Source organism: Felis catus, chromosome A1, assembly GCF_018350175.1.
Source record: "Felis catus isolate Fca126 chromosome A1, F.catus_Fca126_mat1.0, whole genome shotgun sequence".
In the NCBI taxonomy this organism is placed as follows: domain Eukaryota; kingdom Metazoa; phylum Chordata; class Mammalia; order Carnivora; family Felidae; genus Felis; species Felis catus.
The window spans coordinates 106,812,999-106,827,648 of record NC_058368.1 but is presented as its reverse complement, the minus strand read 5'-3'; the positions used below and the strand labels follow the sequence as shown (position 1 = coordinate 106,827,648).

General features: G+C 38.7%; 1 protein-coding gene across 5 annotated transcripts in view; it reads right to left on the bottom strand.

Annotated features, from left to right (window-relative positions):
- The window catches only part of ADAMTS19 (ADAM metallopeptidase with thrombospondin type 1 motif 19), a 241,930-nt gene that overhangs the window by 70,779 nt on the left and 156,501 nt on the right, over positions 1–14,650 (bottom strand). For 4 of the 5 annotated variants that reach the window (XM_023254781.2, XM_045058633.1, XM_045058632.1 and 1 more), the window contains 4 exons: positions 14,340–14,470; positions 13,305–13,477; positions 5,934–6,061; positions 1,581–1,701 (listed from right to left, as the gene is read on the bottom strand). In XM_023254781.2, coding sequence (XP_023110549.1) covers positions 1,581–1,701; positions 5,934–6,061; positions 13,305–13,477; positions 14,340–14,470 — 553 coding nt within the window. The remainder of the gene's footprint in view (positions 1–1,580; positions 1,702–5,933; positions 6,062–13,304; positions 13,478–14,339; positions 14,471–14,650) is intronic. The other variant, XM_023254786.2, reaches the window with a different exon arrangement.

The window sequence follows — 14,650 nt, the reverse complement described above, 5'->3', positions numbered from 1 at the left end:
AACAAAGGAGGTTTGAAGTAAGAATCTGGGGGAAAATGTATCCACATAACTACAGTCAGAAAGGAAAGCAATTTTTAAACTGGTATTTCTCTTTTATATGTTCGGTGGGAAAAAAAAGTGTTATTACAACTAAATAAAGATATCAGTGCTGAATGCCTATCAATAATTCGGTGAACTGTTTCCATGCATAGTAAATAACCATGCAAGAATAGTCATCAAAAATTCTTGTATCTTTAAACCCCTTTGGTCTTTCAGGCTTCATTTTAACTTCATACTGGAAACCCTCCTCTGCTACAATCATCCTGGAAAGGTTATTATAATTGTACTTCTTAGTTGAAAGTCTGAGAGGCTATTACAGTTAAGTATGACTTTTCTAAATGAGCTCTGGCAGATTTTGACTTGTAGGACCTGTCACATTTTTCACAGCTTTGGAGGTTGAGAGTTTTGATCTACACTTTACCCTGGGCCTCAGTTATTTTTAGGCTTTAAGATCTCCAAGCTCACTTATCTTTTATTCTGCTGGGGCCTAGCAAAAGGTTACATTCAACTTTAGAGGGCTGTGTCTAATTTTCTTTTCCGAAGGACTCTTTTACCTAGAGGAACTCCGCTATCTTGATTATTCAAACACAAATGGTTGTTCTTAGTATTCAAACTAATACATACTTTAGTCTCAGGTTTTTTTGATATTTGAACAAGAAAAGAATTTAAAATAGGAACAAGCTGAGGTATGTAGTCTAAGCATGCTAATAATGATGAAATTATAATCATAAATATAAGATAGTTTAAAAGACAGACATCCAGGTAAGATACTAATGTAAACGTCTGCTTCCTCCCAGTATGCTTGAGGACCTGAGTGTAAGGTGTTTTCTGGATATAAAGCAAATCTGTAGGTTATTATATTTCAGTACAGACAGTATCACTTTTTGTGGTGGGTCACTTTAAAACTCACACTACATAGATCATTGATGGTCATTTCATTCTTCCATCCCCTGAGTACTGGTACTTAGAGATGATGAAACAAGAGAAGAAAGGATGACTTTCCACTATTCATATATCTGGAACATCTTCTGATTCTCCCTGTTATCATTTCCACTATGCTACACTGCTATAGACTCTGTTTCCAAAATACTATTCCTTCAAAGTGAATAAAAACATTATAAAAAAAACCCCAAAAAACAAAATAGAAGGCTGAAAACCTGAAGACTAATACTCTCAATAGCTGTTCCACGCTGTTAGAAATCATTATTCTCTGTTAGACATCAGGCTTTGCATTGGAGAATAAGATCTCTAGAAACCTGATAGCATTAGCCAATGCAAATTAGATTATTCCCTTTCTGCTCCAATATATTAAATGCATAACAGATGACTTCATATTTACATTAATGGGACATGGGCTTGTTAGAGTCTCTGGCTCATGTCACAGGTATTGTATGTCAACACGAAAACTCATTCCCTATCCATTAAAAAAGTCTTCAATGATGGAGTCAGAACTGTGATTTCTAAGTCAACTTCCATGTAATCTCTTTCCCAAAGACTGTTTAGATTTATTTTTTTTTGAAAAGAATTAAAAGAATAATTACCTGCTCCTCTGGTGTGATTAAAATCTCCTTTAATAATTTTGCATGATTTTCCATTGCCATTGCATACACCACAGTGATCTTCCCTTGCAAGGGACCCTAAAAAACCATCACAGCCAACCTTCTGTAACAAGAGATTGACAGTACATTATAAAGTGAGTTTTTTTCCACTTTAGCTTTTTTAACCACTAATTTAGAAGGAACCTAGTATCTACACACTAGACACATTTAATTGACAAATGAGCAAAATGTCATATTCTCTGGTGCAAATTAACAGAGCAAGCTTGTGTCAAATGATATCATTGGTAAAGTGACCAAAGAGCAGGACAGCAATGAGAATATTTTTCTCACAGTAAGAATTAAATGGTATCTTAAAGCAATTTGGAAAAAAACAATATTGAGACAAATGCAATTTATATAAATCCCCAAGGAAATCACATTTCTATTAAATATAACATGATTAATCTACTTCACTCTACTTAACATAGAACAGATATACTCATATATAGAAGGCTTCACTTCTTAAAGTGATTCCAAAGCAAATGCTCAATTATTAAAGATTAACTTTGTGAAAATCAAACATATGTTTATTTTCACCATAGTTCATGAACAAACTTCTATCCTCACATTCTTTGGCATCTAGCACAGCTGCTATAAGAAAATATGAACAGCGGGGACATTCATTTTAATTTGCTTCCAGAGGAATTACATTAATATGAATCTTCTGGGATAAAATCATCGACTCCTTTCTAGTGAATAATGCTGGTCTCCCACTGATGTTCAGAAAATATGATTATAAATAAGTATGCAATGTTCTGCATACTCAAAGGGCAGAAATTAATATGTCAATACTGTCATAAATAAATGGTTGGATTACACAATTATCCTTAGCCAAGAAGGACTTGCGAGAGATTGATGATACATCCATTTGTAGCAAGTTATAATTATTTTAGAGGAATTTTAAAAATATTATATGAAACAGGAACAAAAACAGGTTTTTTTTCTGTGGTTAGTGTTGGTGGTGCAAGCGGATGATGAATATCCTGAGAAGGCAAAAATCACATTAAACCTGCATAATATAGCATCCTTTCCTTTTATCCAGGGGGATATATCACTGTCAAGAGGTAGCAAAGCAATGCATTAGTAGAGAAGCTTGATCTGCAAATCAAAGCGTATTCAGGGAGAAATAAAAAGAATGTCTGTGGATGAAAGAGGTGGCCACCACAGGAAATTCTCAAAATACAACAAAGGTAGGGTAAGAGCTCACTAAGCGGGAGCCATGAAAAGACCTGAAAGTCCTGGTGTGAGGGGCAAAAAAAAAAATCTCATTTACATACAAATGAGGACAAATTTACAGTAGAGTGTAGAGTGGTTTTGAAATGGAAAAAAAAAAAACAACTCTAATGCTCTATCCCTAGTTTGTTTCTTGGCAAATACAATAAACCCAATAAATAGTAGTTAAATGACTGAATAAATTAGTACCTACTGGTTTATTAATTTTTTTCCAACCCTTGTAACTGGGATACTATAATTCTGTCCACCTAATATAAAAGCCAGGGATAGACATAATGTCATAGCTCAACAATCATGGATTTTAAAAATAAGAATCAAAGATTTTTTATTTTGTAATTTAGTGTCAAGTACCCATACTTATCACAATATGCTTATATATCTCCAGACATTGAGGATGAATGCCTTTGAGAAGGTAATGTAATTTAATTGGGGTGGCCACCTGAAATACCACTGGTGTCCTGGAGATGGGCAGATAACATAACACAGAAGACAGCTTTTTCTATCCTTTTCTAGGACAGAAATATCACGGAGACAAAATGGGTCACGAGGAGAAAGCTATTTTCTTCTTTTTTTAAAAATTTTAAAGTTCATTTATTTATTTTGAGAGAGAGAGAGAGTGCAGGGGAGGGGCAGAGGGAGAGGGAGAGAGAGAATCCTAAGCAGGCTCTGCACTGTCAGCACAGACCCTGATGTGGGGCTCGAACTCACAAACCATGAGATTATGACCTGAGCCAAAACCAACAGTCAGACACTTAACCAACTGAGCCACCCAGGCACCCCAAAAGCTATCTATTTTCAACTGCCCTTCTTCGTCCCTCTCCAAGTTTACAATTGTACATTCAGTTTTGGTGCTATGTATTTTGTGTAGCGAAACCTGAAAAACAGGAGGTCGTCAGAAAGAAAAAAAGTAGCATGCTTTTAATTATATGGAAAGACTGAATGTAGCATTTTAGTTAAAAGCCAGAATGTTGAAGTATTCCAATTCTGTCAGAAGTCACAATCCATTTCGTGGAACTTAATTGTAACCATCAGATTCACGTGGCACTTACGCAGAATTTTTTTTGTTGCTGTTGTTTTAATTTTGATGTCTAGCTAGGAACTCTGTAAAAATATCTAGCTTACACAATACTGTTAAGTGAAAACATGGGCAATTTAGGCTATTGTATTTAGCATATATAGTTAGGAAAATACTTTTTTTTGAAAAATAAATGCACTGAAGACAAACTTTAATCTGACAGACTTACATATAGTGACGAAATAAAGTTAAAAGCTTTAACTGCACAACATTCAGGTCTGAAAACAAAACATGTATAGGTAAATGTCTGCAATGTTTTTTTTTACAGGCGAATGAAAAAATTACATTTCAGGTAACTGACACAAGCTGTTAAAGAATAAAGGAAATTAATATGTAATTATAAGACTGTTTCTTATGCCAATGTATTACATGATTCTGTGCTTTCAATTCTATAGAATGCTGGCAAAACATAAAATCTTAGAGTTGGTAAAGCATTTAAGTTCCATGTTGTTTCCAAGTTTTTACCCAGAGTTCCGTAGGTCTCTACTGGAACACAGGTTGGTCCACCCACACCTTGTACATGTTTTCAAATTTGGGCACATGTGCATGTGTGTATGTATGCACAGGTGTGCATTTTTCTGGGGAAAAAAGGAAACCTTTCATCAGATTCTCAAAGGAGTGTATTGTACAAAAAAGTCAATGACCATTGGTTTACCAACTTCATTTGACAGACTGGTTAATAGGTGTATAACACATTTTCAGTGATTTTCATAAGAATGTCATTTCTTAGTGGCTGTCATGGATTCAGTACCGCTCCACTCAGATGCTTCTTTCCTAACTAAGGGATTTATTTCCTTCCCATGCCCATTAAGTTCATTAGCCAATGGCTCTCATCAGAAATTGCCTAGACGGAAGAAAACTGCCTTTCCTCAGGTCCCATCTCCCTCCTAGGGCAGCTTGCATCCAGCCACGAGTAGATGCTAAGGGTAAAAAGGCCTGGTTTTCTCACCCCAAATGAGGACAACTCTGAAGAGCCATCCCAGCTCACATGGTAGCCTGTTGTGACTGTACCATAGCACACTTTCTCCCTGTGCCTGACCCTGGCTCCTTCCCCTCCCAGCATGGATGGTGATCATACAGACACTTGGCATTAACCTCTCAGTTTATTAATCTCCCAGGGAAAGCCAATTTGAGATAGCGGTAGAATTATAAGCAGCAACTTCTAACTTCTAGCCTTTGATCTCTCCCACTCTGCTGTCCACACTTGCTATAAGAGAATTTCTACTTTTCTCAAGATAAGTGAAGAGTGCATCAATGCATGTAGCAAATGGAGATTTTTTTTAATCTTTATTTTTGAAAGAGAGAAAGAGAGATAGAGAGAGAGCAAGCGGGGGAGGAACACAGAGAGAGGGACAGAATCCGAAGCGGGCTCCAGAATCTGAGCTGTCAGTACAGAGCCTGATGCAGGGCTCAAACCCATGAGCCGTGAGATCATGACCTGAGCCCAAGCCGGCAGCTCAACCGACTGAGCCACCCAGGTGCCCCAATGGAAATGGTTTTTAAAAAGAAAGATATAAGCAAATGAGATGTTTAAGCATTATAAGAAAACTGAATATATATTTGAAAATCAGTTGTTTCCAGTATGTTGAAAATGCTTCAATATTAAGTGAGTAATAGGATGGATTTTATAGGTTTTTGCCACACGGTTCAGCCTTGGACACAAGATATGGAGAAGTGCAGTGCTTGAATTTTGGGTCTGGAATATTTTGACAGAAAATGCCATTTTAGATGCATAATATTTACACTATAGAATTAAAATCTCAGGGTCTTTCAGCTGGTCATGGATTTTAAGATGATCTAGTCCAAACCCTTGGTTTCTGAAGACAAGGGGTTTCAAAGCACATCAGACTTGCTCAGGATGACAGCTGAGTGAGAACTAAATCCATAGCTTTTGAGTCTGGGCACAGAGTTTTCCACCATACTGTGCAGTTACCCAAAGGCACTCATAGCCTCCTTCAGCACATCGTCCCCCTTCTTAAATGTCTTACCTGACACCTGCCATTTGCACAGACATCTAATCCCTGATATCCACATGAGGTTCCATCCATTACTTTTTCTGATAGAAGGATAGGCTGTTCTTTCCCAACAGGAGAGCAAAACAAGGCACATGGTTTTTCTACACACAGAGCGGATAAAAAAAAATGAGCACAAGTTACTCCATAAGTATTTTTATCTCAAGCTTTATTTTTCAGAACGTTGTTGAGTACAAAGTATAATTTGATGTGAACTGATGTTCACATCAGTGAACTGTGAATGCAGTGAATACAGTGATGTGAACTGTAATGCAATTCTACAGTAGTTATGAGCAGAAAATGAGAGGACGCCTGGGAAAAAATAGATATCCAATGAATAGTTATCTCCTTAAGAAATATGTCTTCAAATTATTTTCAAAATGTATCACTTATTATTTTCTGGCACCAAACCTCTACCACGTACAAACTGATCATTCTTGCCCGCAGATATTTTACACACCAACCACTGATTTTTGCTCATATCCTTTGGAATGAACTGCCTCTTAAGTACATATCAGAATTCTGCCTATTTCAGATTTACTTACTGATGAAAACTTTCTTCACATGTCACTTCTACATTCCAATACACTAATTTTCAATCCTATACATTTGGTGTTTTCTAATTGCAAACTTACTAAAGGGAGAAAGAAGAATTTCTAAGATGAGCAATTCTCCTAGGATTTTCCATTACAAGGATGTTTAGAAATGCAACAGAATCCCATGAGAACGTTCCCTGGAATGCACATGTGCTAGCTAGGACTCAACTCCCTTTATTGCTTACTCAGAAAGCATGCCAGTATACATGATATGTAGGTTAAGAAACACCATCCTAGGTGGAGAGTGTTTGAATAGCTGGCAGTCTTCTTCAGGGCTTCATTAAGCAAGAAGGTAGGGTGGTTAGAGTTAAAAGGCGTGCCTATCAGGCTCAGTCAAGAGTGGCAAAATATTTTTAAAGTGCTGTTTCTATTTCTAAGTATCCTACAGAAGAACTGTAGTATTTGGTAACACCAGTAGTAGAATTATCCAAATCTGAAACTTCAGAGCAATTTCCATGCTACATTACTACTCTATTGGCTTGATACCAGTCAGGCCCTTTGCTGTTTATTAAGCTCATATAAATAGAATGGAAAATAGTTTACAGTCTTTGACACTGATCTTCGCTTATGTCTTCAGTAAAGTTCCACGTATGCTGATGGGATTCTATAAATACCAAATAACAGCCAGAGGCATGGAACAGGGTATCACTTTGCAAAGAGAAGACAGACAGTTAAATGAGCCTTCAGAATTGAACATTTCAAACAGTTTTCACATGTGGCTTCTGAATACTGCTCTGAACAATTCTGGGGAGTTGGAACATGGCCTTCAATGTGCATGGTTTTGAAATTTTCCTTTAAGATGCCATTATAAGCTGCAATAAAGCATTTCAGTATGCTCTCACACCTCAAAGTAGGTTATGTTTATTCAATGACTGCTTACTATGTCATATCTTTGGACTTAAAAACAGCTGCTATAATTGCAACGCTTTAAAAGTTATATATATATATATATATATATATATATATATATATATATATATACATATATATGTACATATATATATGTATATATATATATATATACTTCTCTTTCCGGAGTTTTCATTGAAGAGAGGAGCAAACCAAATATATGAATAATGTGGAAAGGAGTTAGTCTAGAAAATTCCATTCACATTCCAAGCGAGAATTCAGATAAAAATCTTTCTATTTCTTCTTTTACAGCGTATTGTCAATTCACTGTGCTTTACAGATGACATAAACATTTGACACCAATCTTCCTTCCTGGAGTATACCCTTGAGATTGTGACATTATAGTGATCCTTGTAACAAGCCAGTACTTCCTTGGCAGGCAGGCTTTGTCTTGATTTAAGAGACCAACCCTTTCCAAGATATGCATTAAACATGGATTTCAGCCAAATTTCAGCACAGTGTATGTAAAATACCTGAATGCTAAAGCCATGCATCTTTTTTCTCTAAAAATAACTGTTCACTATGGCATTGATACCCTGTATTTAATTTGCCTAGCCACAGATTCATGTATTACATAAGAATAACAGAAAAATCCCCTTGCATTTTAAGGTCTCATATGTTATTAAGACTTGGAGTTTTTTTCAAAGAATTAGATGTTTCAATTTCTTCCATAGTGCTATATAACGCAAAGACCACGGTTGTGTACTTTCTTTATGCTATGGACCAACATGTTTGATTGATATGTGTCACAAAATTATAAAAAATGCTAACCTGCTAATTATGTAAATATTTATTGTGGATCATTCTGATGATACACATCATTTTATAAGAGGTAGGGGCTTTTAAAATTGTGATTTCCACTGGCTTTAATATTTTAAATTGGCCCCCATCCCATCCCAATTTTTTTTTTTTTTTTACACTCTGGAGAAAACCTGTTTCCTCTGTCTTATTTCACATATGAATGAACAGGTTTCAAATGAATTTAATATTATCAAATTGAACAGCCAGTTAGAGGCAGAGATAGGATTGACCCTCAAGTGATCTGATGACGATTTTCATTATTTGAATAGTCATATTGTTCCTACTATAAAAAGGTATGGCATATATATTCAAAATTATGCAACAAATACTCATCAGAAGCTTAATATTTGCCAGTCTGTCCACTCAGCACAGACATAGAGAGAGTACAGACACCTCAAAATCTGCTACAATAAGGTGCTTGTGAGGAGCACATACCCAATTTGGAGGATCAGGGAGATTCTTTTTTCCTAGAGGACCTGACATAAACTGAGTCCAAAAAATCAAGAGCCATTTTTCAGGGAAATAAATGGGGAGAGACAGACCAAAGCCTGAGAAAGAAAAGGTATTAGGCTGAGAAACCAGCATGTGTACAGGCCCAGGCACAAGAGAGCACACTGTGTGTGAGGGATGGACTGGAAGTCGCCTGTCTGTGCTGGAGGACACAGAAGGGGACGGTGACCCCAGGCAAGAGAAGATAAAGGGACAGTCACGCAAAGGGCCTTAGCAACCAGAGGCAGTTACATCTGAGATTGGTCCCGAGAGCAGCGGGGCTCACGGAAGGGTGCCACGTGGCACAGTGGTTGACATATCCAGCCTTTAAAGGGCCAGTCTGGCTGAAAAGTGGAGCACGGGCTGTAGAAGACTGGCGAGAGAGGGGAGGAAGGTGTTTGAGAATCCAGTGCAAACACGAACAAACGTTCTGGCAGGAGAACGCTTTGGACAAAGAGGGTTTGCTACTTGATTACAGGGATGGAGACTGAGGAAGAATGGTCCTAGCTTAGCTTGGGAATCAGACCGATCGTGATACCGTTCCATGTGACAGAGCACAGGGAGAGAAGCAGATGCAGGACTGAGACAGAAAGGAAAGGGGCATGCTGAGTTAGAAATAATGAGACGTTGAGTGAAGATGTCCATGCAACGGATGGGTAAGCAACGAAGGGGCTCAGGACAGAGAGATCTGGGTGGGAGATAAACATCTGTGTTCCTCTGGCATACGGATGATAAATAAAGCCTAGTGAATAAAGTATTATTATCCCAAGGAGATCACTAGAAAATTCATTCACCTAACTTATTAAGTGCCTACTCTGTTCAGGGACTGTTCACAATGTTGAACATATAGCAATGCAAAAACAGGATAAACCCTGTTCTTCCAATAATTATGGGGCACATATAATAAACAAATGTAGGGGTGCCTGGGTGGCTCAGTCGGTTAAGCAACCGACTCTTGATTTCAGCTCAAGTCACGAGCTCATGGATAGAGTTTGAGCCCTGCATCAGGCTCGGTGTAGACACTGTGGAGCTTGCTTGGGATCTCTCTCCCTTTCTCTCTGCCCCTCCTCTGCTCACTCTCTTTTGCTCTCAAAAAATATAAAAACTAAAAAAAAATTTTTTTTTAATTTTTTTCAACGTTTTTTATTTATTTTTGGGGCAGAGAGAGACAGAGCATGAACGGGGGAGGGGCATCGAGAGAGAGGGAGAGACAGAATCGGAAACAGGCTCCGGGCTCCGAGCCATCAGCCCAGAGCCTGACGCGGGGCTCACTCAAATGTGGAATTTAAGAAACAAAATGAATGAACAAATGAAAAAAAAAGACAAACCACAAAAGAGACGCTTAACTATACAGAACTGATGGTTGCTGGAGGGGAGGTGGTGGGAACATGGATGAAACAGGTGAAGGGGATTAAGAGTACATTTAACGGACCGTGAGATCGTGACCTGGCTGAAGTCGGACGCTTAACCGACTGCGCCACCCAGGCGCCCCTAAAAAAAATTTTTTTAAATACACAAAATGGAAAAGTATTATGGCAGATGATGGTGAGTTCTGTGAAAAAAGAATAAAGCAAGGAAAGGAAAGGGATTGAGTTATTATTTTACAAAAAACCTAAAGGAGGTGAGAGAATGAAGTACACAGATACCTGGAGATGGTGTTACAGCAGGGAAAGCGGGGGTTTTCAAGACACTAGGACCTATTCTAGGCAGAGCAAGTGAGCCAGTATGGGTGGAAGTGTGATGGGAAACAGAAGGGATGAGGTCAGAGGGTCAGAGGAAGCCAGGTAGCAGAGATCCTTCTAGGCCCTTAGAAGGAATGAATGTGGGCTTTCAGTGAGCTGGGAAGGTACTGGAGGGTTTTGAATAGAAGAATAACAGGAAATGACTGACAATTTAGATGTATCACTCTGGCTCTTGAGACTGAAGGAGAGCACAGGCATGAAGACCATTTAGAGGGCTACTGCAATCACGGGGAGAGAGACAGTGGCTTGTGCCAGGGTTGGAGTTCTGGTGATGTTTGGAAATGATAAGACTCTGGATGTATTTTAAAGGTAGGGCTCATAGCCATAAAAATAATGAAATCTTGCCATTTGCAACAAAATAGACAGATCTAGAGAATATAATGCTAAGTGAAATGAGTCACAGAAAGACAAATCCTATACAATTTCACTCAAATGTGGAATTTAAGAAACAAAATGAATGAACAAATAAAAAAAAAGAGACAAACCACAAAAGAGACGCTTAACTATACAGAACTGATGGTTGCTGGAGGGGAGGTGGTGGGAACATGGATGAAACAGGTGAAGGGGATTAAGAGTACATTTAACTTGATGAACCTGAGTAATATATAGAAATGCTGAAGCACTGTATCATACACCTGAAATTAATATAACACTGTACGTTAACGACACTAGAATTAGAAAAAATGAGGCTCATGTGACCTTACTGATATTTTGAGCATAGAGTAAAAGAAAAGAAAAAAATGACGACTCCAATGTTTTGTCTAAGCATCTAGAAGGAGGCAATCACCATTTATTAAGAGGGCAGCGTGAACAGAAGATTGTGCTGTAACTTCCTCTCACCTGAGGAAGCAGTAGGATTGGAGGCCATCATGGCAAAGAGAGCATGACATGTTTGAGGCAGGAAAACAAGAACAGGATCTGGAGTTGAGAGTGACAGGGCGCAAGGTTCTAGATGAGACATGAGGCAAGAGAAGGGAGCAGATTACCTCCTCATCCTCCTGCTACCAAACACAGAACACTACTGTCTGTCGTGGAGTGATCTGCCTTGTTGTTTGGCTGTTTCCATTAGTGCTTGTATGCTCAGAAGCTGATCCTGAGAGAAGGGTTTTGTCAGATGGGTGCACTGAAATTGATGAACAACGGAATTCAGGCTGTTGATAGGAGGGTTACTGAAATGATGGAAAAGCACAGTCCAAACTGACTAAGGGGAGAAATAAGGACAAGAAACACTGACGGTCAGTTAAGTGACAGAATTCACAACCATATTTGGTAACTGTAGCTCAAATCCAGAGCTCACCGACCACGGGCAAGAACTATTGCTTCTTTTTTTTAAAAAAAATATTTTATTTATTTATCTTAAGTTTTAAATGTTTTTATTTAAAACTTCTTTAATGTTTACTTTTGAGAGAGAGAGAGAGAGAGAGAGAGAGAGAGAGAGAGAGAGAGAACTAGTGGGGAAAAGACAGAGAGAGAGGGAGCTGTGAACACAGAGCCCAGAGCAGGGCTCAAACCCATGAACTGCAATGTCATGACCTGAGCTGAAGTTGGACACCTATTTTGACTGAGCCACCCAGCTTCCCTAGTTGTTTGTTTGTTTGTTTGTTTGTTTATTATTTTATAGAGGGAGAGTGCTCTAGTGGGGTTGAGGGGCAGAGGGAGAGAGAAAGAATCCCAAGCAGGCTCCATGCTCAGCGCAGAGCCACACGCGGGGCTCAACCCCATGACCTTGGGATCATGACCTGAGCTGAAATCAAGAGTCGGAGGCTCAACCAACTAAGCCACCCAGGTGCTCCAGAACTATCTTCTTAAGTAATAAGTTTAAAGGACAGTTGCAAAAATAGTACAGAGAGGTCTCATGTACCTTTTCCCCAGTTAACCCCAATGGCTACACTTTCATAACTAGAGTACAATAGCAAACCCAGGAAACTGACATCAGTACATGTATGTGTATACTTCACTGATCACATGCATAGATTTTACAACCACCACCACAATCAATATCTGTAAGTATTTTACCAGCACAAACTTCTACTTTATGTTACCCCTAGGTAATAGCACCCATTCCTCTCCCCGCCTTCATCCCTAACTCCTGGCAACCTTTAATCTGTTTTCTATCCCTGCAGTTTTATCATTTCGAGAATGTTACATAGGTGGAATCACAGAATATGTGAAGTTTCGACATTGGCTCTTTTCACTTAGCATAATGCTCTGAAGCCCACCAAGTTGCTTCATATCCATAGTTCCTCTTATTGCTTCAGAGTATCCCATGGTGTGGATGTACCTCAGTGTGTCTGACAATTCAGGGTCTCAGGACTTTTTTGGTTGTTTCCAGGTTTTAGCTATCAAAAATAAAGCTGCTACAAACATTTGTGTATGGGATTTTTTTTAAGGTTGTAAATTTTTATTTCTCTGGGGAAAATGCCCAGGATTGTGTTTTCTAAGTTGTATGATAACTGTATGCTTAATTATTGAAGAAACCACCAAGCTATTTTTCAGAGTGGCTGTACGATTTGCATTCCTATCAGCAACGTAGAAGATACAATTTCCCCTCATCCTCACCAGCATTTCATATTACCACTCTTTTAAAATTGAAGTTAATCTAATTGGTATGCAATAATATACACCACATTAAAATAAATACTTGTAGTCAGTGCTTGTGATTGTTATATGTATTAAATACAGGTTGGAAAAGGAGAGCTCTGAAATACTTAGAATATAATCTGTAAAATGTGCAAAATAACCATGAGTAAAGCACCCTGCAAATCCAGAAGTCTGCGTAACTAAGATGGCGGTGACCTGGTTACTCATACCTTCATCCATGACAGCTTGCCACTGAAGACCATGCTTTGGGTATGAAGTTCTAACACTATAGGCCTGACATTGCCAGTCTCTGAATCCAGGCAAACCTGCAGGACAAGGTGGATTCTCACATATTCTGTATTGTTTTCTGGGACCATTACAATCCCTTGCTTCAGAACCTAGCCTAGAAAAAATAGTACAAATAATCAATTTTATCTTTTTTTTTACGTTAACCCTCACTTCAAAAAAATTAAAAGGCATTAAGTTAATAAGGTATAATCCTTTATATTAGATCATCTACTTTTGAAAATGTGGACATGTTAAGTGATCGCTAATAGCAGGAAATCCATATGCTTATTAAAACCTTGCCACTTAACTTGCCATGACTATGATACAGAAGAGTAAAGGGCAGAGGCTGGGGGCAAAATAGAAAGCCTGGGATTCCCTCAAAGGAGTTTGGTTGTAACGTTTTCACATACTTTCTATAAAACTGCTTGTGAAGGCATTGGGCCACTGAGCCCAAACTAACGGTAAAAGTACAGAGCTGAAATGATTTTCTTGCATGCTTTCCTGGGATCACTCTAGAAGGATGGGGTTGAGCGAGTGGACCCTGTAAGGTTCCCCATCTGCACACGTGCTCAGCACGTCTTGAGTTTTCAACATTTCACTTCTATTGACGTTGATTTTGTTCTTCTCCCCTCCTTTCCCGAAGTCCTGCCATCTTCCCGCCTTCTCACTGTCCCCTTAAATGGTGACTTACTTTTCCTAATGCAGGTCTCCCTGCTCCTTTAAACATAACAGTTTATTTGATTCACTCAAGAAACTACCCCATGTAATGTTTAATTATTTGTTAGTAGAAGGGTTGGTCTTATTTTCTTCTCACAAGGGAGATTTTATATAAAATAAATACTTTGAGGGACTTTGCTGCTTTCCAGCGTGGGGTAGGGTCTGAGGTCTGCCTTCCAACACCGTTTGTCAGGAAAACCTTTGCATTTGAAAATTCAAGAATAAAATGCCCTCCCCCAATGCAGGAACTTTGCGTTTACCCAGGACATTTGCGCTCTCGACTGCTGATCCCAGAACTGCAGGTTCGGCTACAGGGACTCCACATGCTCCACTCTCCGGCCACATGTCCAGGTGCTGAGGTCCTGGTGGTACATTCTCCAGCCTTACACCACTATTCCAAAAGTTATGTCTTAGGTGAACAAATCAGGGCACAACGGAAAATCATTCACTGGCCTACAGTCACTGGAATTGTGATTAAATCAGGTCTACTAAAGCCCCAAACATGTGGATTGAAAAAGACCAAAAAATAAGTTGGCACTTGCTTCTTGTCAATAGCAATACAATGGTCCAT